Consider the following 24361-nt stretch of genomic DNA (forward strand, 5'->3'; position numbering starts at 1 on the left):
GATATAATTGCCAATGCTCGAGCAAGCACAACAGGGCCAGCTAAATGGTCGCATCTCTAAGTGCGTTTCTACCGCCTCTACCTGTCCACTTTAAACGTTCCAGCCCATATCTAGCTTAGGCCCAAAACGGGGTATGTTGCATTGGAAAACCAAGCAGCCAAGAAACAAGTAGTCAAGACCAACATTAATGACCCAATACCCAAAAAATGGTCGAACGGTCAATGAGAGCGCGTCAGCTCTGACTCTGGCTTCCATACTGCCCTCTCAAACCCCCCCCCCCCCCCCAGTCTTCTTATCCACTCCATCAACAAGCCTGTACTGTTCCTTCTCCTTCGGCTCGGCCTTCGTCTCGCCCTCTTTGCCCCCCTTGCCCCCTATAACCCCGCCATGGCACCTGCTGCCTATCCTACGGCCGCGGTTGTGCCATTGTACACGTTCGCCGCGACCTCCTTCGCTTGCCCAATATATGAAGTATCCTTCGGCTCCTCGGCCGAGAGCACAGACACGTCCTTCGGCGCTTGGCCTACGGTGTCCGGCTCCGTCGTGACGCTCCTGTCGCCATTGCCGTGATCATTGAGGGTGGGAGTGCCGTCAGCAAGCTGGCCGGCAGCATGGGTATCCTGCTGTTGCTTGAAGCGGGTTTCCGACGTGCCGGGGCGGACCTGTTCCTGCTCCTTCTCCTGGCGTATGGGCAGGCTTTGCGTCTGCGGTGGGGTCGGCGTCTCGCTGGGCGGCAGGTCGCTGCCGATGTAGAGGTCCGCGTCGCCCGAATCTGGCGGTTGGGTGTGCTTGCCCGAGGTTGTGAGGGCGAGTTCGGCCTTGGCGATGGGTGTATTGGAGGTTACGAGACTGCCGTGCATGGCCTTGATGCTGACATTAGTCGTCAAGGATGCGATGACCTGCTTCCGCGGTTTCCCGTCCTCGGTCCCTACCGCTATAGCCGTGACCTTGCCGTCGGCACTCTCCTCCCACTTAATTGGGCCTGTGGGGATTGTCCGTGCACTGCCCTGAGTACTGGGCGCTTCCCAATGCAGCGCCTTTTCTATTGCCGGCTCGAGGACGGGCATCATACCGAACTCGAAGTCGAGCTGCCCGCCGTATTTCTTCGGGATGTTGGCTGGATCAATATATTGTTCGAGTGTCGATTTCATATTCGAAGAGGAGAGAATAAAGATTTTGGAGACGGTGATGGGGTCGAACCATCGTTTGATCCAACTCCAGACAGTGGGGAAGAATGCGGGTGCACCAATGATCTGGTCGACGGAAGTTAATAAGAACTGGCTAACGGGACAGTTCTCGCACGACAGAAGTACAGATATAGACATACGAATATCCGATCCAGTGTTTCGGGATAATGAGCAGTTGCTAGCGTACTAGCATCCTGCATATGCCCTTTCAAATTCCAAAATTGCTTTAGTCCCACTTTCGAAATGTCAACAATATTATTACTCTGTGAAATAGGTGTTTCCGGGTGGCTTCGGTCGGTTATGGCGGAGCACAGTGGCATGACAAAGCGTGTGAGATTCTCATATAGGGCGAAAAGTCGCAGCATCTTTGTCGGGACCTTATGTGATATGGTTGGACCTTTTGCAATAGACTGCTCGTACGCGGCGATATTTTTGGAGTTAAGATGTGATACTTCGAAGACATAAACTGGTATTCCACGCTTATCGCGCCGTCCTGTCCATTGCGGGTACTGTAGAAGTATCCAGATCAGTCTCGGTTCTGGAGTGTAGGGACACTCTATCTCACAAGTCTTCTCGTCTCCTCGTATTCCCCGATGTCAATGGTGTCATACAGTTCAACGAGATGATTCTCTTCTCGCCAATCTTCGGTGTCTTTGAACTGCCTGAACGCGTCTTTGGGAGTAAACTTTCGAGCCCGGAGGTATCTCCTGTGGATACATTAGATTTTGACAGCCCCCAGAAACTGAGGAAATGCTCACAGCAGAGTCTCATCATCATGGGTAGGCTCGGTTCTCCCGTTGAACCCAGCTGGCTTATAATATCCTTCATCTTGGCACACTTGCTTGAATGCGTCCAATGCCGCCTGTTGACTTTCACTGAGATGCCCCAGATGCGCTGCAGGATACTGGAAGGACTCTGTACGCTTCAACTCTGCGTCTGCCATTGTGAAGCTAGAGGTAAGATGAGTGTATCATGAAAAGAATTAGGGCAAACTAAGGTGGTACACTGTTAGGATTTTGGGTGCAGCATGTTGTTTATGGGATTTTGTTGCTAGTGATGTCAAGGTCGGCTGCCGGTGAGTCTTGGGGGCCGTCCTCGGGATCGTCAAAACATCAAGGACGAACACGAGTCATTGCTGCCGCCGGACCAAAATGCGGCATATGCTGATGGTCTAGATCGTATCAGTGCAAAACAATCGACAAGTGGCTAAGGCGAGCGGTCATGAGCAAAGATTGGCGTCCACAAGTTGCAGCTGGTGGAATTGTGGGGCTTTAAAACATTCCGGTGCTGCCGGAAGGCTTACCAAGAGCATGTTGATTTAGGGATGAGACCCCTGGCTGCCTTACATTCCAAGTCCAAGGCAGAAAGAACAACTAATCAAGTGCTAAGATAATCTATGTGTAGAGCTGACAAAGGGTTCCTCGGAGTAGTGGCTAAGTAGTAAGAGAGATATGTTGATATGTAAGGCTACATCTGATAATCAGGGTCTCCTCGGTCTCCGCTATCTCCACAAACCTCACATCTGATATGATCCTCTCCCAACCCTCCTGATTACCCTTCCATCTGCAACCCGAGCACAAAGTAATGAACTTAGTCGATCCATCATATCAACTTTACTCCCAGTAGTCAAAATATCTGCATTTGCTTTCTTATGCAACTCGAGGTTCTTCTTTAGCATTGGCAATGCTAGATTTGGTACTTTGCGAGGGTCTTCAATGTATCCAGTTGGAATCGCGGTGCAATAATGCCGGTGCCTATTATTTAGGAAGTTCAGGCAGTGCAGGGGTAAAGTAACAAAACGGCAGTCAATGGGAAGAGCATACGCCAAGAGCCGAAGGCAAGGAACCGTGACTCCAGTGCCTCGTAAATGGAGAGTTTGAAGTTTCGAAAGGACAGTAAGTGGGACTCGGCAATCGTCGTTGATGGCGACATTTCCTGATACGTTAAGGTCCCTGAGACTTCCTTCATGAGTTGCTAAATGGAGAAGGTGATGATTTGTGGCGTTAGTAGATGAGATGTCGAGGCTTGATAGTCGCGGGAGTAGTCGGAGAAGTGAAATGTCATGTAAAGAAAGAGAAACATGAGAAATGTCTAGTCGTAACAGCTGGGCAAAGGCTCCCATTCGGAAAAGTTGCGCCAAGTATGCTGTTGGGTGGCCTTGAGGATCAATTGAATGGGATAGCAATATCTCATCTACAGGCTTGTCCACAAAGAAGCCAAGCAGTAAAGGACTCCACCATCCACGTTCAGAAAGGATCTTGGCAATCTCTTTGCTGGATCTGGCTGATCTAATGAACCCCATATCAGGGTGACAGTGAGCTGTATCGTTGTTCTCAAGCTGTTTTATAACTTTTAGGCGTAAGACATCAAGCAGTGACTCATGTAGGTTTTCTCCTTCTAAAACCGCATGAGCAAATGAGGAGAGTCTAATGTGGAGTTCTCAGTATGCTATTTTCAATAGTGGGAACACACCAATGTCGATGTCCTCGTACAACGAGGGGTCCTCTGGATCCGCGGGACACTCGTAATGCCCTGTTGCAAATATATTCGTGCTTCTATTAGCAAGAGGATGCCGTGACGTTACTGCCCTTAGTCTTTTATGTGGACGCTTGTTTGCGAATGGACCTGAGGAGTCGAAATCTGACGATGTGTTGATGGCTGCTTTGCGCTTCGTGACAGTCCCCAGAGGATTTGATGCGCTCTTTAGAAGTCTGTTAGTAGACATGGCGATAGTGAGAGTTCTGAGATTAAGCAAAGCCCTAGGGTAGGTTTTCTATTGTTCTTGTTGCAAAGAACTCAATAGAGATGTTAAGTACGAGGGCAGGAGGGTAGCTGAGGGAAGGTCCTCGGCTAAGCTTCGACTAGTGACAGCTTTCCGTAGGGTACAAAGACAGGCTAATGGATGATCTTCGTATCTCCGTCATCACCGACAACTTTCGCCATCATTCATCACCACCATATTCTCAAAGCTTCCAAGTTCGCCCTCGTCCCTTATATACCGAACCTCTTCTTCTGTACTTCAAAAACTACAGCTGTAAGGTATTTCAAAATCGCTTCAAGCTTTTTCGTCCTTTTTTCCTTTGAATAATCATGACATCCCACGAACTCTCATTCGCATCGCTCCCCACCGAGATACTGCAGGCCATATTTGAATACCTCCCCCCAGAATCCCTTGTCAATGCCTCGATAGCATCTAAGCGACTCAAGTCAATCGCAGACCAACCCATAGTATGGCGCCATTACTGCCGGACGCAGTTCAGGTACTGGGACACAAAACACAATATTGCAGGGAAATTCGCTGGTTCTCTCGCCGACGTCGATTGGAAAGCACTTTTCGTAGAACGCAACAAGACAGACCGTGCGACAACACAATTACTTAACAAAGTTGTATCGAGCCAGCTGGATCGAATTGCGAATATACAGGAGATTGCAAATCTGGGATATGATGCGAAGGAAACACTACTGCGGCATTACAATGTAGGAGATGACGCGGAAGACGTACTGGCTAGAAGATACTATAGCAATGCCGTCCTGGAACGCATCCACCGTGAGATGGCAATCAAAGTGTGGAAAGAGCTTGGAAACGGTAAGCCAGTGGACATTGAGCGAGCCCTTGGAGCGTATGACATGTTTACGCTGAGCACAAGCGATGGCGACTTCGACAACATTACCGCCTGCATGGATAATCTAGCAAAAGAAGTGAGAAAAGAAAACCCCGATTTCACTTCTTTGAGCACAAGACAGCAAGCTCTCACACTAGCGAGCATCCTAAGGGCTCGAGACTTCAATGGAGTTTCCGACGACGCTTACCAAGCCCTCCGGAACAACTTCATTGGCATTGTTCTCAAAAGCCCTGATCATGAGTCTCTTCCACTTATATCCGTTGCAATATATTGCTGTATTGCCAAACGACTGGGACTGGATGCCAGGCCCTGTGGCTATCCTTTTCACGTGTACGGACTAGTTTTTGCTCCCAAGGATAAAACTTTGGATGGTAAGTATTTGCCAAGCAGCCAGAATGCCGAATATATGTACATCGATCCATTCCGATCCGAGATGGAAGTATCCGAGGAGACACTCAGATCAATGCTTCGGGATATGGGCGTGCCCGCCACGAATCATTCGGCCTTCCTACGCGATGCGTCAACCCGAGAACTGGTACTGCGGACCGCCAAAAATATTATGAATTCGGTCCAAACAATTCGACGGGCAGAGGCGGGCTCATATCACGGTAGTACATTTCATCCTCCATCCTGGCTCTCTACCTACCCTGACATGGACAATGCTTTCTATGGCACGCTGTGGGCGATGCTCATTCTGGGAGTTCAGGCAGATGAAGCTGCCAGTGTCATGACTATAACCACACGACGAAGACAGTACCTTCCCTATCTCTGTGAACGTTTCCAGCAACATTTCCCTTGGGATGTCACCTTGATGGAAGAATATGTCATCCCTCTTTTCTATGACTTGCCCGAAGGACACCGTCTCATGCAGTATGTGAGCGCGATTCACGGTTCCGACCGCACACCCAAACCAGTCGTCGCTCGCAGTGAACGGACTTTGCACGTCAAGTACAAGATCGGCCAAGTGTTCCAGCACAGGCGCTATACGTACGAAGGTGTCATCACAGGTTGGGACACATCTTGCATTGCGGGAGACGAATGGATCCGGCATATGGGCGTGGACAGATTAACACAGGGGCAGGAGCAGAGTTTCTATCATGTTCTGTAAGTCCATATTTGTTTTTAATGTTTTAACCTTGAAAGTCAAGACAGAAACTAATGCACGGCGTTTCCAGCGTCTGTGATAAAAGTGTGCGATATGTCGCGGAAGAGAATATTGAACTTATTGGTGAGGATTTTCGGCCTTCGGCAGCCATGTTAAAACTTGCAGGCAGGCATTTCAAGAGATGGGATGAAAAGAACAGGATTTTTGTCAGTAATATTAGGGACGAGTATCCTGACGACTAAAAGTGGCTAGTGTGAGATCAATTCATCTAGCCCTGGATATCTAGTTCAAAATACAAGTTGTTGTAACAATACTTTCTTGGACATATTTATGAGGGCTAAACAATCTCGCTTCAAGCAGGTAAACTAGTTAAAGCCAGTAATGCACACTCAACGCTTACAGAGTGGCTTCCCCTAGCTAAAGCGCATGCGACGCTGCAGTCGCATGCGTAACCACCTAGGGATACGAATACCGACCTTCTCGGCAAAGCAGTGGAATTGTTTTCCTCCAGTGGCGCTGTCTGCTTGACCCAGGCAAACGCAAGGGATTTCTTAAACTCTGCTACCCGATTAGCGGCTAGAATGCGGTGTATTCAAATAGGTACTGCAGGGCGTTGTCGTGATTAGGGTTGATTTAGTGACTTTTAGATTGGAAAAGTGAATTGTCCAAGATATATTGACGGTTATGGGCATGATATAAAAGTCGAAATTACCGACTTCAGACGCTGTATACTTATGCTGTGCAGGTATTCAGATCTATAGTGCAGTTGATCACACTCAGGCTCTTAGCTAGAACCGAAATTTCCTGTACTACAAGCTAGGATCCGGCTTCCGAGGCTCAAATGTGGGACGATCTACGGGCAGTAAAACCTTCACATGCGAATTATCTAAAATTTGCGCGACTATCTGCCTGTAGGGCTAGGCTAAAGTAAAATCTGCAAATTTCAAATGATACTCCTTGTATGTCGAAGGGGTTTTGAAGAAGATTATGGATTCTAGCTTCCAGGTTAGGTGTTTGAGTTCTCAGATTCATCGTCTCTGTTAAGGGGTTGCAACAAAGTTCCCTAAGAGGCATTTCCTGTAGACTAGTCAGCTAACGTAGAAAAAAAACCTCTAATCCTTTTAGAACACTTTCTTTCTGTCTTTTGCACAATAAGATGAGCTAGGCGTGCGGCTGAGCGCTTTTAATTGTGCACCTCCGCAATCCGCAAGGCTGACGAAACCACCTTTCCTGCTTGATCCTCTTCGCTTATTGCAATATTTAATATCCGCAAGCTTTCGGAAATAATAATGTCTGGGCTCGAAGTTATAACTAGCATAGCAGGCGTCGTGGGGGCCGGCCTAAAGGTCTCCCTCATCCTCTCTTAAATCGCCGACGATATCGGCTCGGCTGAGGAAAGATGTAAGAATAATTGGCGGTGAAATGGCGTCCTTCCTTCCCCTTAGGTCCTAAGACTTGTGAGTACGAGCCTTAAAGACAGCTCCAAAACAGGAGGTTCTACGGTCATCGTTGAGACAATGAAGACACTTCCACAACTTACTGAACAGTGCGAGATGGTATCCCTTGACACGGCAGGGTCCTTTGCCAAGTTCGCTTATATTGACGACTGGATTCAATTGGATATTTATAAACCCAGCTTTTCCGATTAGTTGATTCTTATCGATAACCTGAGGACCCAAATTGCCGTGTCAAGGGATACGGTGAGGCCGACGGACTCCTGACATCGCTGAAGCCGGTAGCGAGCTAAGATTCTTCATTGCCTTTTATAAAGCGCGTCTATTTCATATTTCAGAAGAGCAGGAATAATTGTCGATCGGAGGATCAAAAGATAAAATGGTAAGGGCTCTCGCAATTGGGTCTCGGTCGCGGCTCGTTATCCCTTTCAAATCCATATTCAAGATAGTAGTACATGCTTAGCCAATCATATCGCTGGATTTGCGGGTGGTTAGCTAACTTCGCTAGCGTGCGACCTCTGTAAATAAATAAAACTTTATACTTTAAATACTAACATTTATGGTACGAAACAGATCATCAAACGGTAAGGACTTTGTTCCACCGACTTAATATTCTAAATTGCCAAAGGGAAGAAGAAATTAAGACCTCCTGACCCTAAACCTATCGATTTCGAGCGTTATTCGCACGGATACTCAAGCGTCGATTGATTGCAATGGCGCTCGCAATGGGCAAACATCTCGTGATCGTTCTTGTATAGTAAGTTCCTTTTATTGTCCCACCATACGTTCTTATCGTTGAACTTCCTCAAGCAGGCCAAATTTGTATGGAAAGCCGGTACATATACTGCATCAGCTAATAGGATCTTCCTAGGGCCTAATGGCGTCTGGATCAGCTTTCCATACAAATTTGGCCTGCTTGAGGAAGCCCAACGATAAGAACGTATGGTGGGACAATAAAAGGAACTTACTATACAAGAATTATCACGAAACGTTTGCCCATTACGAGCGCCATTGCAATCAATCGACGCTTGAGTGTAACGAGCCGCGACCGAGAACCCCGAGCAAGGCCTTACTTGCAATCCAATCGCAAGACCCTCTTCCTAATTAGGAAGAACTTCAGGAGAGCTCAGATAAGGAGGACGAGACTTTAGATGAGATTCGAGTGGATATCGGTGGAAGTCGACAGGTGGATTATAGTGGAAATCAAGATATCCCGGTAAGTGACTTAGACGGCAAAGGCAGAACTTAAGGCGCCACAGTAGGCGAAGGCAGTCGTGTCATTAAGGCGCTAAGGCACCAACATCAACACCTGGCAATTAGATAGCAATACAACTACCAAAAATTATTAAAATAATAACTGTTTTAACGCTAAATCGTCCTATAAGACGTAAAGAGGTGTCTACTTATACTCGTACTCGTTTTTTATACTATTAGAATAACTGTACGCCCGGCAAGAGCGTGGATTAAGTATACTGCCGCATTAACTTTAAGCGCGATACCCGTATAGCTTAATGGATGGTCGCCTTGCAGAAATTTATAGGTAAAGAGGCTATATATAGGCCAGGCAAGCATTAAATAGGTCCTTAAGCCATTAATAATAAAGAGCTAGCGGCTCTATAGAGCCCTAGTAACCCCCTTAGGCGTGCCCTATTTAACGCATAAATTTAACACTTCCGTATATAGGCTATAGTTTAAATACTATAAGTTTATAATAAGAAGACTAAATAGAAGCGCTTTAAAATAGCTCTAATTATATCTCTTAAGAAGCGTAATAAGGATAAGAGGATGGACTTTAGATAGGAGTATAAGGACTATACTATAGAGAACTACTGGCAATATATATACTTTACCAATAAAGCATATATTAATCTGTATTAATAGAGTTTAGGCTATATCTATAAAAAGGGGGGGACCTGCTATAAACTAGCTAATATATAGTCTTTTAACTCTAAAGGCGATAGCTATATAAGGCTCTATATAGTAAGCGATATCTCCTAGCATTATATTAGTAATTTTATCTTTTATAATAACAAAAATAACTATATAGACCTTCTAAAGCCTAAGTGGAAGCCCTACCGTTGTCCTATATAAGAGACTATAGAGAAATACCTCCAGAGAGTAGCTAATTAGCGTGCTAGGTAGCCCTATAGTGTTAATACAAAGCTAAAGGGAAACGTAATAATATAGGAATATTATACTAAGCAATTGCTTCCTGGCCTTACTAATATAATTTATAAGCATTAGGATATATATAAGGGACACTATATACTTTAGGAAGATAATAATCCTTTATATAGTATACGCTTAAAGGTTAATATACTAAGGCAAATAAAGGAGAGGGCTGGTATTTGGCTTTATAAGCATCTAGTAATATTACTAGATCTTAACCTAATTAAGGGGGTTTAGAATATGTTTAAGCAGCATTTTAGGAAACGCTATTATAAGTGGAAAATCTATAAGGAGCTTAAGTAAATAGCGCTTAAGAAATAGGATAATATTTGTAATATATTAGATAGCACCAAATTAGTTTAACGGCGTATTAGAGAGCTGCTGTAGTAATATAAATAGCTGCAAAAAATAGGTAGAGGACGTATTAGAACAAGTAAGTGGTGATTCTGCAATGAATTTGATGATGGCTCGCGATGTAAATAGCTATCTATCACCTTCTTGCTTGTGTGTTGAAAGTTGGTGCCTTAGCGCCTTAATGACACGACTGCCTTCGCCTACTGTGGCGCACTCACTAATACTATAGTATCACTAGTCTCTATCTAAGAAAACGCCACTTACTTTTAACTAATTAGCTATCTAAAGGCCTACGGTGCGAGTTTTAGTGAGGCTAGACTTAAATTCTTATAATTTTATATAAGAGGCCGTTTCTTAGACATATTTAGTTACTTAATAATATTAATTTAATCTAATAAGTTAATAAAGTATAAGAGTACATATTTTAGATCCCGCAACAGTCGCGATAGATATTAGGTGACGGAGTCACCTCGCTTATATATATTGTTCTGGGCAACCGAGTTCTAGGGCCCGACCTCATTGCCCATCCCCTAAAATTGGCACAGAATGCATTGCTCTGCGCCCTTCTCTCTCCTACGAAGTCGGGGATTTACTACTTAGAAAAGCTAATGTAGTAGTTGATGTTATTGCATGCAATCCGGGCGATATTGGTAATAGCTGGTGGGAAGGTAGTCTCAGAGACCGGTGGAGGCCTCGTGGTAGGTTTCAATGGGACTGTATCTGCGCTCTAGATGATGATGAAGTCGTTAAGGGGGTAGAAGATTGGTGGTTTAGTGAGTCAGCTTTGTTAGCGGATGCAGGAGGGAGGTTGTGGGTTGGGCTAAGGTGAGAATAGAAATAGCCCGTTAGGGTACGGAGTTATGGTGGGCGGAAGCATTTTGACACGTCGTGTAAGGATATGTAATTTAATGCAACGGTATGGTCCTGAAAGCAAGATTGGAAATATTTTTCAAATAAATGTTTATAATTTGTAAAATTTCTTATAACCTCTACATAGGACCATAGGTGATGGAAAACTGCGGGTCCCGTCCGCTCCCCGGTACATAAGCCATCAACCGGCAGATTAGTAGTTAGGTGGGTGACCACTAGCGAATACCTGCTGTTCTATGTTTTTGGCTCTTTCTATCTCTATAGTTTCTTTTTTACTTCTCTTCTACCGTACTACTACCAAATCTTGTATTTCTGGAGATGTTAAACAGTCGTTATCCGAATAATCACAAAACATTGAAGTAATTATCTGATATGCATTGCATATGGGACGGGTTTTATCTTCCAATACATTTTGCCATATTCTAATACTCTAACAGCCTATCAGGTTCCGTTGATGGTCCTTCAGTGGACACAGATAACGACGTCATCATCTATTATATGACAGGAAGCTAAAGCAAAGATCCCGACCGTAATAGAATTCCAGGTCGGCTTACTATTCGATCTGAGAACCTTGAGACCATCACATATTACCTAGAAATCATGTTCTCGCGGCCAGGTCCAACACCAATCCAGCGGATCTTCACTCCAACGGCTTTCTCGATGAACTCGACATACTTCCTGGCATTGACGGGAAGATCGTAGAAATATTTAGCCCCAGTAGTCGGTATTTTCCATCCAGGAAGCGTTTCATAGGTGACATCCACTTTGGCAAGTGTTTCTGGGTTTGCTGGAAATGATTCGAGCTTTTGACCTTGGAAAGAGTAGCCGGTAGCTACCTTGATCTCCTCAAAATCATCCAGGACGTCAAGTTTTGTAAGATTGAGAGACGTATAATCGTTAACGTCGTGTGAATATTTGATGATGACAAGGTCGAGCCATCCGCATCTCCGCTTGCGACCGGTGGTGACGCCGACTTCTTGGCCCACGCCCTGAAGTTTGTCGCCAATTTCGTTCAATTGCTCGCTTGGAAATGGTCCACTATAACAATCAGTAAATATGCAATCATAGCTCGTTCGGTTGATTCGAGAACACTTACGACCCAACTCTGGTGGTATACTGAATACATTTAGTAACCCTGCTTACGTTTTACGCATTTGAGCACAGCTTACCGCCTTTACAACTCCAATAACTTCTTTGATGGACCTCCAGCCCAAGTTTAGACCAGTGAGAACGCCGCCCAAACCAGTGTTGGAAGAAGTGACAAATGGATAAGTGCTGACCACGTGAGCATCACCTTCACAGAATTCATCAATCAACCTTACCCATAGTCGATATCAAGCATGATTGCGTTAGCGCCTTCAACCAAGATATCCATTTTTTGCTCTTTAGCTGAATTCAGCATAGGGATCTGATCAATGACATATGGTACTAGCTTTTCCCGGTAATTCTGGGAAGACATGTTAGAATTTGATTCAGAGTCCCTAAGAGAGAAAAATGAAAATTCAAATACCTTGTACCTCGATATCTCAGCCTCCAAATCGTATTTTAGTAATTCTCCAAAGCGCCTTTGGAAGCCATGGGCGAGCCGTCGTAACTTCGACTCGAAAATTTCCGGGTCAAAGATATCTGCGATACGTACGCCGCTTCTCGTCATTTTAGTGCTGTATGTTGGTCCTAAAAGCATATTAATTTTTAACAGTTTGCTGCTCTCAAAGATTTAAGCTTACCTATGCCTTTACGCGTTGTGCCTACTCCCACACAGGTTAGTGTCGGTGATCTTGGTGCTCGAAGGGCTCAAACAGGTATCCGACCTATGAATGAGTTCGCTAGCTCAGCCTCTTCCAAACCATCTACCAACTGGTGCAAATCAAAAACGACATGAGCCCGATCACTGATGAAGATCCTCTCCGTTGTATTCAAACCGTGCTTCTCAAGGGCCTCCAGTTCTTTGAAGAAAGAGGGAACATGGACCACACAGCCACTTCCCACTAGATTGATGCATTTTGGGTTTATGAGGCCACTAGGCAAGATGTGAAAGTCGAAAGTCTTCCCATTCGCAACGATTGTGTGTCCAGCGTTGTTGCCTCCTTGGGCTCTACAGCACAAATTCGCATTGTTGGCCAGTATATCCACAAGCTTTCCTTTCCCTTCATCTCCAAATTGGCTACCAAGACAGACAGTGACTGACATGATTATCCGAGGCTGTGGATTCGTGTGAAATGAGGTGTTGGTAGGTACTGCAGGATTGCAGGAGCGAGCAGCGAATAGGTTGTCCACTGCGTCATTTATATCCGGAGGTGGCGCCAAAGAATTTGCGCAAAAGCACAGTGAGAAGGAAGAAAAAATGGCGATTTCGGAGGGTAGAGTACCAGGAAGTGTCTTCAATTCGGGTTAAGGGTAGGCAATCCTCCCAGCCGCGGTATGGTATAGTAGGCAACAACCCTCTCTTTGTAAAATTAAAGCAATTGCGATGGCAATTTCAAAAGGCAATGGGTGCGTGCTTGAATCAAACTCAATTTCAGTTTGACCCCTCCGGAAAAAAAAGGCCCGGACCGAAGAAAGCCACCCCACCATGCGATATTATCTTCTGCAAATTTTTCAATAAGACGGCTCCTACATAAAATAAGTTATAACGTAAATCTATCTCTACAACCACGCTTTATATAGGGTTATATTATGGCCCCGCTCGCTATACACCCCTAAATAATACGCGTACGCCCCTAATTGATACGTATATACACCCTACCTAAACAAGCTTAAATCCTTCCACTTCAAGTTAGAATATTACGTATGTTTGACGTGTATGTATCTGCGTCGCGAAAATCAAACTGTCAGGGTTCGCAGATTCACTTCTTAAGAAAGTAATTATATACCCACGTCCGACGCTAATTAACTTTATTAACGTCCTTATTGCTATATAAGTAAGCTGTTATTAAAAACCGTACTAAATTCTTGTCCTACTATATAATAGAAAGCACCGAATTAACTATACTAACGACTATTTCTGTAATAAAATTAAACAGTAGCCTTTCCTTCCTTTTATTAGCCCTTTTATACACCTCTAGATAGTTCTTTAAGTTTAATTAAGCTATACCAGCTGCAGTAATTCTAAGTTATTAGAGCACCTAGAGTAACGGAATATTTATAAAGTAGTTATTTAAAAATAGGCAAAATCAATAAGCCTAAAAGGGGAGCTATTAGATAAGGTAGAGGACGCACTTAGAGGTTTTTAAGAGGATAATATTTTAATAATCTATTTAAGAAGGAAGCCTAGAAAAGCAGCTAGGTAAGGTAAATATAAAGCTATAGCAATACCTATATTAATAAAGGCCTAATATTTTAAAGCCCTTAGGTACTAGCTTATTAGGCAATTTAATTATAGCTATAAATTATTTAGTAAACCTTACCATTATTTTATTAAAGCTAACTATAGATTTAGGTATAACATACTTCCTAAACGCCTCGCCTAAAGAAGTTGTTAACGGCTTAATCTTTTTAAAAACTTGACGTTTAATACTATCTAGTGAAGATAATAAGGTATAGAAGAAGCGCTTAAGTTACTTCTATCTTTTTTAGCCTATAAATAAGCTAATTAAATACTTAGGATATTTAGGATCTATAGCCTAAAGGTCTCGTACCTAGGTAACCTTAAAGACGCCTATATAGATAATAAGTTCTACTTAAATTATTAATTTGTTAGCAGAGGTCTCCTTTTATTTCTATAATTGTTTACTAATATACCGTCCTAATTAGTAATATTTACTAGCTTTCTAAGACGCTATATATAGGTTTATATTAACCGCAAGCTTCTTAAATATACTAATATTAAAGAATAGTAAGAATACTTAAATCGGTAGGTTTTATCTAGATTTATACCTACTAGACGCTATACTAATCTAATCTACTAGTATATAATAAGTAGAGCGCTTACTACCCTTATTTTAATTAGAAAGATTATTTAGTTTTATATCCGTATTAAGGCCGTTAATTATAATAGCTTGTATAAATGCCTCTAAACCGAAGCTTGTAGATTGCTATCTAATAAAGATACTAAGCTAAGGAGAAGGAAAGGGGGTCGCGAGGGCTGGTGTTAATAAATAGGTAGCATAAGCCGCTAAGGCGCTAGTAGTAAATAAGCTAATAGTAGGCGAGCTAATAGTAAGAAATAGTACTAGATAGTATGTGTCGGGAATGAGGCAAGCGGTTGTCATGTGTCGCCGCGGCACTAGCTTGGCGAGGAGTCTTAAGCTTCTCGCCCTTCCTCATTCTAACAACAAGCTTTATTAACCAACATCACTATAACCTACTCAAGTAGTCGTTATTAGTAAGTCACCCTGTGTAACTAATACTAATTAGTGGTTAAATATATAGTTAACTATAAAGCAGCTAGGTTTTTAAATAGAAGAGATAGTCTTGTATAGGGGTGCTATATACACTTATATAGAATGGATCCTGGGGATACTATACTACTTTAAACTTGCGGAAAACTAGTAATAGAAGTGTTACTAAGTACTAGGAGATACTAAGTTGCGTCTATTATATAGAATAACTACATTTACAAAGATTTAGTTAAGTACTTTAGGTTAGAAGTATTACTAAACCTAAGGTCCTAAGTTAACGTCTAAAACGCGTTAAAACAACTATCTTAATACCTTTGGTGTACCTTCGCAGACTATAGGATTACAATTATTACCTAACTACACGTTGAATAACCTTTATTTCCCTTAATTTTTTTTATTAAAACGCGTTAAATAACCTTTAATAATAGCTATTATAGCGCTAACCTACCTAAAGAAGTATAAGAATAACATTAACCTAGAAATATAGGATAGAGCTATAATTGGCTTTATAAACGCTAAGTAATAGAACCTAAACGGATTCCTATTATACCGTATAGCATACTATAAAGACAGCGAATACGACGATACTATGCTATAGTATTATATAAGGGAGGACTTTATTAAATGGATAAAGGAAACGTAGGTTCCTATAAATAAGGATATTGTATAGGACTTCCGTAACTTCCTTTAGGAGTATAGAGTATTTATCCCTATAGATGGGGGGGTTATTAGAGATAATATTTAGGAGCATATTATTAATGTAAAAGAAGAGCATAAATAGACCCTATAAGAGATTAAGCATTAACTACGCACTATAAAGAAGCTTAACTCACGATGGAATCTAAGTAATATACCACTAGAGACGTATTCTAATTCTATTACTCTAGGTATAAGTTCTAACGTTCTATATCTATCGCCTCTACCTCTATCTTTAGTTCTCTAGTATCTACTAATTTAACCCGTAATTTTAATTACTACCCCTTAACCTAAGTAAGCGTAAAATCCTCTTACTTTGCAGTTTAATAACCTTTAAACTCTGCTATAGTAGAATTAGGTACTATACCCTATTCCATTAAGCTCTATATCCCTACTATAGCCTATAATATAACTCCTACCTCCTTTATCTTAATCTTAAATTGGAGGTAGTTTAAAATTGCTTATAGAGCTTACGAAGCTCTATTTAGATTAGGAGAAGAAGTTTAGTAGGGAATTATATAATGTTCTTAATTTAAAATTGCGTATCTTCTATAACTGTTACTAGAAGGTAGGAATAGAGTCTAATTAATACTATAACGCCTATTCTGTTATGCTTAAGGGCCGAGCTAGTACCTTCTATTATAATTATCTAGTAGGAAAAGGATATAATTTCGACCGTATAATATATAAGTTAAGATACTACTTTAAAATAGAAGAGAATAAGTAGCAATATATATTAGAATAGAGAGAGACTACCTTTTTAAGAATTATTGTTATAAACCTAGGTGTCCCTCGGCTTGATTATCTTTAAAAGCTCTTTAATTAACTTTAGATAATTTAGCGTGATTTATCCAAATTATATTAAGAGGATTTTAGCCTACGCGATTAAGTTATTAGCGTATACTAAGGCGTTAAAGAATATAACCTCGCTCTCTTTAATTCTATAAATACTTATAAAGGAGTATATACTTAATTAAGATCTTCTATTAGCACCGCTCTACGCTCTTAAAAAGTATAGTAATTTAACGCCTAACTCTAGTCTACTTTAATTAACTTGGCTGACCTAGCTAACTAATATAATTATAACTGGACTAATCGAATATATAGTGGCCGCGGTAGGTAATATAGTAGAGGGTATAATTAATAACTATAAGGTAAAGGTAGAGGTCCTTATAGAGGCTTATTCCGAAGTAATTGCTAAAAAAAGTGCTATATTTATAAGAAGTCAAATTACTAGTTAACTAGGTACTCTTTTAATAAGCAAAAGGGGGTATATAATAAGTTTCGCTAGAGTATAAGAAATATTAAAAATTGTAAGGTTACTGTTGGGAATAAAGGCAAGCGGTCGTCACGTGTCGCCGCGGCACTAGCGTGGTAAGGAACCTTAAGTTCCTTACCCTCCCCCTTTCTTCTTAGAAGAAAACAAGCTTTATTAACTAACATCACTGTAACCCTACTCAAGTAGTCGTTAATGGTGAGTCACCCTGTGTGACCAATACTGATTAGTGGTTAAATACACAGTTAACCATAGAGCAGCTAGGTTTTCGAATAGAAGAGATAGTCTTATATAGGGGTGCCATATACGCTTATATGGAATGGATCCCAGCAATACTATACTATCTTAGACTTACGGAAAACTAGTAATAGAAGTGTCACTGAGTACTAGGAGATACCAAGTTGCGTCTATTATATAGAATAACCGCGTTTACAAAGATTTAGTTAAGTACTTTAGGTTAAAAGTGTTACTAAACCTAGGGTCCTAAGTTAACGTCTAAAACGCATTAAATAACATCTTAAATTGCCTACCTCTTAACAGCAAACCTATAAGATCCTATAAAACTAAAAATCCTACCTACCTTCGACGTACGACACCCCGTTAATTCTATACCTACTATAGCATTAACCTACCTAAAGAAGTATAAGGAAGATATTAACCTAAAGATATAGAATAAAGCTATAATTAACCTTGTAAACGCTAATAAATAAGACTTAAATGGATTTTTATTATACCGTATAGCATATTATAAGGATAGTAAATATAACGATACCGCGCTATAGGAATGTATAAAGGAGGACTTTATTAAATGGATAAAGGAAATATGGGCCCCTATAAACAAGGATATTATATAGGACTTCCGTAACTTCCTTTAGGAGAATAGAGTATTTATTCCTAAGAACGGGGGTACTATTAGAGATAACATTTAGGAGTAGGCTATTAACATAAAAGAAGAGCACAAATAGACTCTATAAGAGATTAAGTACTAACTACGCACTATAAGGAAGCTTAACTTATAATAGAACCTAAGTAATATACCTCTAAAGACGAACCTACCTCTACCTTTAACTCCTCTATATCTAATTTAACCCGTAACCTTAACGTTAGATACTATACCCTAATAAGAGCAGGCATAGGATCCCATTGCTTCGCGATTTAATAACCTTTAGACTCTACCAACTAGACCTACGTCCCCACTACAGCCTGCAATGCAACCCCTACCTTCTCTATTTTAATCTTAAATTAGAAGTAGTTTAAAATTGCTTATAGAGCTTACGAAGCTCTATTTAGATTAGGAGAAGAAGTTTAGCGGGGAATTATATAATGTTCTTAATTTAAAACTATGTATCTTCTATAACTATTGCTAGAAGGTAGGAATAGAGTCTAATTAATACCACAACGCCTATTCCGTTATGCTTAAGGGCCGAGCTAGTACCTTCTATTATAATCATTTAGCAGGAAAAGGATACGATTTTAACCGCATAATATATAAGTTAAGATACTACTTTAAAATAGAAGAGAATAAGTAGCAGTATATATTAGAATAGAGAGAGACTACCTTTCTAAGAATTATTGCTATAAACCTAGGTGTCCCTCGGCTTAATTATCTTTAAAAGCTCTTTAATTAACTTTAGATAATTTAGCGTAGATTATCCGAATTATATTAAGAGGACTTTAGCCTACGTAATTAAGTTATTAGCGTATACTAAGGTATTAAAGAATATAACCTTACTCTCTTTAATCCTGTAAATACTTATAAAGGAGTATATACTTAATTAAGATCTTCTATTAGCACCGCTCTACGCTCTTAAGAAGTATAGTAATTTAACGCCTAACTTTAACCTACTTTAATTGACCTGCCTAACTAATATGATTATAACTGGACTAATTAAATATATAGTGGCCGGGGTAGGCAATACGGTAGAGGGTATAATTAATAACTATAAGGTAAAGGTGGAGGTCCTTATAGAGGTTTATTTTAAAGTAATCGCTAAAAAAAGTGTTACATTTGTAAGAAACTAAATTGCTAGTTAACTAGGCATTCTTTTAATAAGCGAAAGGAGGTATATAATAAGTTTCGCTAGAGTATAAGAAATATCGGAAATTATAAGGTTACTACGGCCTACTTCTAAAGCTTCCTAGTTTAATATAAAGGCGTAGAAGATCTTAAGGGTAAAGTTAATAAGGCCGAACAGCTCCTTATAAATATAGAAATTAAGGAGTACTTACCTAACCAATACTTTACTAAGTATGGTAAGGTAGATAGTATATAAACCGTTACTATTCTTAATAACTAATCTATGCTCTATTTTACCATAAAGTCAGATATCTTTAATAAGCTAAGGAAGAGTTCCGCGTTTTCCTTTAATGACAGATACTCGGCGAATGTCTTTTATAATATTATGCTAGATACTAGAGCTGTAAGAGTATCTATAGCGGGAGAACCTTAAGTTTAAGCCCTTTAGCAGCTTAATAGCTTTATTTAGATTAACTATTTAACAGCAGGCTAATACACGATTTGTTTTAGTAAGGGTACTATAATCTTTTTTAGCACAATTAGGGTCCAAACCCCCTTAGGGTATATTACCTTTTACATCGTTCCTATAAACACCCTATTTCTATTTTATATTAAAGATATAAATAAATTAGGCGTTAAGCTTAATAACCTTAAAGATATACTTATTTAGGGAGATAATCAGGTGCCCGTTGTGCGCAAGTAGGGTTACCCTTAGTTACTCCTTTATTAACTAAAAAAGAGTATTACTTAGAGCTACCTAACTAAGTTAGAGTTACGTTAACTATACCGTCGTTTTAGCCACCTATCCGTTTATTAATTACTTAGGGTTCTTTAGTAAGCAGGCTATAAAGTCAAGGTTAAGGCAATTAAGCATTTTATAAAGTACTACTATTACTACTAAATAAACTAGAAGTCCCCTAGCCGATTTAAGTTTACCCTTAAAGATAACTATAACTTTAACTTCTATATTATTATTAACGTTATATATCTTAGCGGTAAGCCAGTACTCTAAGTTATTAACTTCTTAACCTTCTTCTAAGCTGCACGATTCTTAAAGGATATATTAGCTAAGAATATATAGAATACCCTTTAATTATACTAGATTAATGTCTACCTAGGACCCCCTAATTAAATCGTCTATAATATAGGAAAGAACTTTTTATCTATAGAGTTTTAATAATAAATAAAGGCAATAGCAATTAAGGTTAAGGAAGTCCCTATTAAGGTATATAATAGCGTTAGAAAAATAGAGCGATATTATACGCCATTACGCCGCGTATATAAGATTATCTCTTTAAAACTAAAGGATGCTAGTAAAGAACTTACCTTATAAATAGCTATTAAAGCTATTAACAATTCCGCTGGCCCGGATAGACTTATACCTATATTACTAGTCTTTAGCGCCTACCCTTAAATAACTAACGATTCTCTATTATCTCCCTCCGTTATATAATAAACTAAGGCTATTTATAAGGTAATAAAGGAGGTATAACGTCTTTACGCCACACACCAGGTTAACGATATACTAGGAATAAGAAATAGCCTAAATACCTTAACTACGCTTAATCTGCCACTCCAGTCTAAGGTACGCGTATAGCGTAAAAAGAGAGGGTGGTTAGGCCTATATTAACTTGTTATAATTAATAGTTAAACTTATACAATTTAGATGCCTTACGGACCCACTTAATTCCGTTTAACTATTATTAAGCCTTACTATAAAGATAATAGTTCTAAGCCTTTATAGGATACCCTAAAAAAGGCTCTAGAGGAGAACTATAATTAACGTGCTTTAAAAGGCGACTATAATTCTAATATAATTATAGTAGATACACCGCAACTATAACGCGGTAGAGGTCGCCTAAAGGGATCACAAAATTGCTAATATCTTATTAATTTTAAAGAGCAATTTGTTGCCGCTATTAAGAATAGAGTTAAGCTATTAATGGCCTTTATAATAGCTAAGGAGAAGGCTAACTTTAAACTCGTAAAATAGCTCTAAAAGGAAGGTCGTATTATAACTTTAGGAACTCCTTTCTAAGTATCTAATAAGCAGAAGATCAATAGTCTTATTATAAGAGGAGTCTTTAAATTTAAGAAGTATAACCCTACTAAGTTTAATAAAGTTTATATCTTTAAGTTAAGGATAGTTAATAAGATTAAGGGTAAAGCTACTAATGCCCTATTTAAGAAATTAAGGCTTATTATCTAAGGTTACAATAATAATAGTAAAGAGATAATTCTTATACAATCTCCTATAATTTAACGAGCTAGTTAGCGAGTTATTATTATATTAGCTCCCTCCTTAATAAAGAACGGAATAGCAGTTTATTTACGAGATATTACTTAAGCCTACACCTAATTAGAGACGCACTTTTAGCGCTTAATATTAGCATACCTTCTAGAGCAAATTTGCTACCAGTATCCTAAAGATATAATTATAGTTATGCTTAAGCTATTATATAGAATTACAAAGGTAGGAACTTACTAGTGGGCTACCTATAGTAAGCACTATAAAGAGAAGCTTTTAATAACTACTTCTATATTTAATCCCTACTTCCTTATTATAACTATAGGAACCCTATTCGGAATCGTTGGTATATAAACTAATAATATAATTATCTTAGGAGACGACCAATTCTTTTTAGCTCTTAAAGAAGATAAGCTAGTAAAGGTAAATCTTATGGTAAAGCTAAAGGAAAGACTTAATTTAATAATACTATTACTCTTTAATAGATGTATCCTCTCCCTAAATAAGGATCTTATTACTTTGCGTTAGAAAGGTTAAGGTAAGAAGATTAACGTTATTAATATTAATTCTCTAAAGCAAGGATATATGGAGCAACGCGCTTGCGAAGCTTATATTACTTCTATCTATTAACCTAAGGCTTCCTTTAATCTCTCTATTGCCGCTTAATATTAGAAACTAACTAAAAATAACGTTCTTAACCTAAATAAGCGCCTTTTCTAGCAAATAAACTATCTTAATTAAGGACTACTCTATATGCCTATTAATCTTCCCACCGCTAAGCTCTTTATATTTATTAATAGATTATTTATAAATAATAAAGATTTTAGCTCTTAGCTAGAATATAAGATTATTATCACGAATAAATCTACTAAAGAGAATAACTTTATAATCTACGGCAATCTTATCTATTAGAGCTTAACTAAAAACAAGCGCGTTACTTAAAGCGTTCTAGCGTTAGAGATATATAGAATGGTTAGCAGAGTTAATATAGCAATTATAATTGGAACTACCATTAAGATAATTATAGATCGACTTGTACTGCCCGTTATCCCTATAATTATATACACCAACTTATATTCCCTCTATAAGTACTTAGTTAAGCTTAGTACTATAAAGAAAAAGCGACTTATAATTAATATTATAGCACTTCAGTAGTCCTATAAGCGTTAAGAACTCTTTAAAATCTAATAGATTAATGGCTAAGATAACCTAGTAGATGTAATAATAAAGGTAAACCTAAATAAGGCACTAAAGACGTTTATTAATATAAATACTCTATATATACGAATTAAAGGTTAGGTTAAGAGGGAAATTCTAAGAAGCTAAGATCTTATAAAACTTTAACCGCCGGTTAAAGTTGTCTAATTAGTTAAATTCTTGCTAAGAGCGCCGCGCCTAATTAATTTGGGTGGCGGTGTAGAGTTCTGCTAACGCTATTTATTAAGCTAGCCAATTAGGATTTTCTATCCCCGGGATAGAAAATTGCCATTAGCTCGGCTAAGAGCGGTAAGCGGAACTAACATCTTCGCGCGAACCCGTACATCTACCTACGCTACTTCTTCTTCTTCTTCTTCCCTTTAGCTTTATCTCTTTATATAGTAGCAATCTATAAGTGTATATAGATAGCAACCATAAAAGAAGAGTTGCTAGTGTTGGGAATAAAGGCAAGCGGTCGTCACGTGTCGCCGCGGCACTAGCGTAGTAAGGAACCTTAAGTTCCTTACCCTCCCCCTTTCTTCTTAAAAGAAAACAAGCTTTATTAACCAACATCACTATAACCCTACTCGAGTAGTTGTTATTAGTGAGTCACCCTATGTGACTAACAGTTACTATAGCCTACTTTTAAAGCTTTCTGGTTTAATATAAAGGTATAGAAGACCTTAAGGATAAGGTTAATAAGGCCAAATAGCTCCTTATAGATATAGAAATTGAGGACTACTCTCCTAACTAATACTTTACTAAGTATAGTAAGGTAAACGGTATATAAACTGTTATAGTTCTTAATAACTAATCTACGCTCCATTCTATTATAAAGTTAGATATCTTTAATAAGCTAAAGGAGAATTCCGCGTTCTCCTTTAATAATAAATACTCGGCAAACGTCTTCTATAGTATTATACTAGATACTAGAGCCGCAGGAGTATTTATAGTAGAAGAACCTTAAGTTCGAGCCCTTTAGCAGCTTAATAACTCTATTTAGATTAACTATTTAACAGCAGGCCAATATACAATTCGTTTTAGCAAGGGTACTGCGATCTTTCTTAGTATAATTAGGGTCTAAACCCCCTTAGGGTGCATTACTTTTCACATTATTCCTACAAATACCCCGTTTCTATTTTGCATTAAAGATATAGATAAATTAGGCGTTAAGCTTAATAACCTTAAGAATATACTCGTTTAGGGAGATAATTAGGTGCCTATTATACGCAAGTAGGGTTACCCCTAGTTGCTCCTTTATTAACTAGAGAAGAGTGTTACTTAAAGCTACTTAACTAAGTTAGAGTTACGCCAACTATACCGTTATTTTGGCCACCTATTTATTTACTAACTGCTTAGGGTTCTTTAGCAAGTAGGCCATAAAGTTAAGGTTAAGGTAATTAAGTATCTTATAAAGTACTGCTATTACTACTAAATAAACTAGAAGTCCCCTGGCCGATTTAAGTTTAGCCTTAAAGATAACTACAACTTTAACTTCTATATTATTATTAATATTATATACCTTAGCGGCAAGCTAGTACTCTAGGTTATTAACTTCTTAACCTTCTTCTAAGCCGCACGTTTCTTAAAGGATATATTAGCTAAGAATATATAGGATACCCTATAATTATACTAGATTAATATCTACCTAGAACCCCCTAATTAAATTATTTATAATATAGGAAAGAACTTCTTATCTATAGAGTTTCGATAATAGATAAAGGCAATAGCAATTAAGGTTAAGGAAGTCCCCGTTAAGGCATATAATAGTATTAAAAAAGTGGAGTAATATTACACGCCATTATACCGCGTATATAAGATTATA

The 24361-nt window shown here is 39.3% G+C and overlaps 4 protein-coding genes across 4 annotated transcripts, besides 1 other annotated feature; 1 reads left to right on the forward strand and 3 right to left on the reverse strand.

Annotated features, from left to right (window-relative positions):
* Window positions 1–291: 291 nt before the first annotated feature.
* On the reverse strand, window positions 292–2404 carry K441DRAFT_626494 (CRAL/TRIO domain-containing protein). The gene is made up of 4 exons (XM_067646133.1): window positions 1946–2404; window positions 1753–1894; window positions 1328–1696; window positions 292–1253 (listed from the first exon to the last, which is right to left on the reverse strand). The coding sequence occupies exons 1-4, from the start codon at window positions 2128–2130 to the stop codon at window positions 402–404; spliced, it is 1548 nt and encodes a 515-aa protein (XP_067509077.1). The 5' UTR covers window positions 2131–2404; the 3' UTR covers window positions 292–401.
* Window positions 2405–2571: 167 nt separating this feature from the next.
* Window positions 2572–3962, reverse strand: K441DRAFT_651694 (uncharacterized protein). Its single transcript, XM_067647237.1, has one exon. The coding sequence runs from the start codon at window positions 3487–3489 to the stop codon at window positions 2704–2706; it is 786 nt and encodes a 261-aa protein (XP_067509078.1). The 5' UTR covers window positions 3490–3962; the 3' UTR covers window positions 2572–2703.
* Window positions 3963–4119: 157 nt separating this feature from the next.
* On the forward strand, window positions 4120–6259 carry K441DRAFT_651695 (YccV-like-domain-containing protein). The gene is made up of 2 exons (XM_067647238.1): window positions 4120–5914; window positions 5986–6259. The coding sequence occupies exons 1-2, from the start codon at window positions 4278–4280 to the stop codon at window positions 6155–6157; spliced, it is 1809 nt and encodes a 602-aa protein (XP_067509079.1). The 5' UTR covers window positions 4120–4277; the 3' UTR covers window positions 6158–6259.
* A 4491-nt stretch (window positions 6260–10750) lies between these two features.
* Window positions 10751–10996: a sequence feature (Protein overlapping with rRNA (K441DRAFT_535988, OCK99584.1) was converted to a misc_feature.).
* A 146-nt stretch (window positions 10997–11142) lies between these two features.
* K441DRAFT_626500 (adenylosuccinate synthetase-like protein) lies at window positions 11143–13192 on the reverse strand. The gene is made up of 7 exons (XM_067646134.1): window positions 12574–13192; window positions 12490–12510; window positions 12273–12436; window positions 12085–12209; window positions 11932–12037; window positions 11859–11878; window positions 11143–11800 (listed from the first exon to the last, which is right to left on the reverse strand). Exons 1-7 carry the CDS (start codon window positions 12950–12952, stop codon window positions 11350–11352), a joined length of 1266 nt encoding a protein of 421 aa, XP_067509080.1. The 5' UTR covers window positions 12953–13192; the 3' UTR covers window positions 11143–11349.
* Between the last annotated feature and the right edge of the window lie 11169 nt (window positions 13193–24361).

This window comes from Cenococcum geophilum (assembly GCF_001692895.1).
Source record: "Cenococcum geophilum 1.58 unplaced genomic scaffold K441scaffold_3, whole genome shotgun sequence".
NCBI lineage: Eukaryota > Fungi > Ascomycota > Dothideomycetes > Gloniales > Gloniaceae > Cenococcum > Cenococcum geophilum.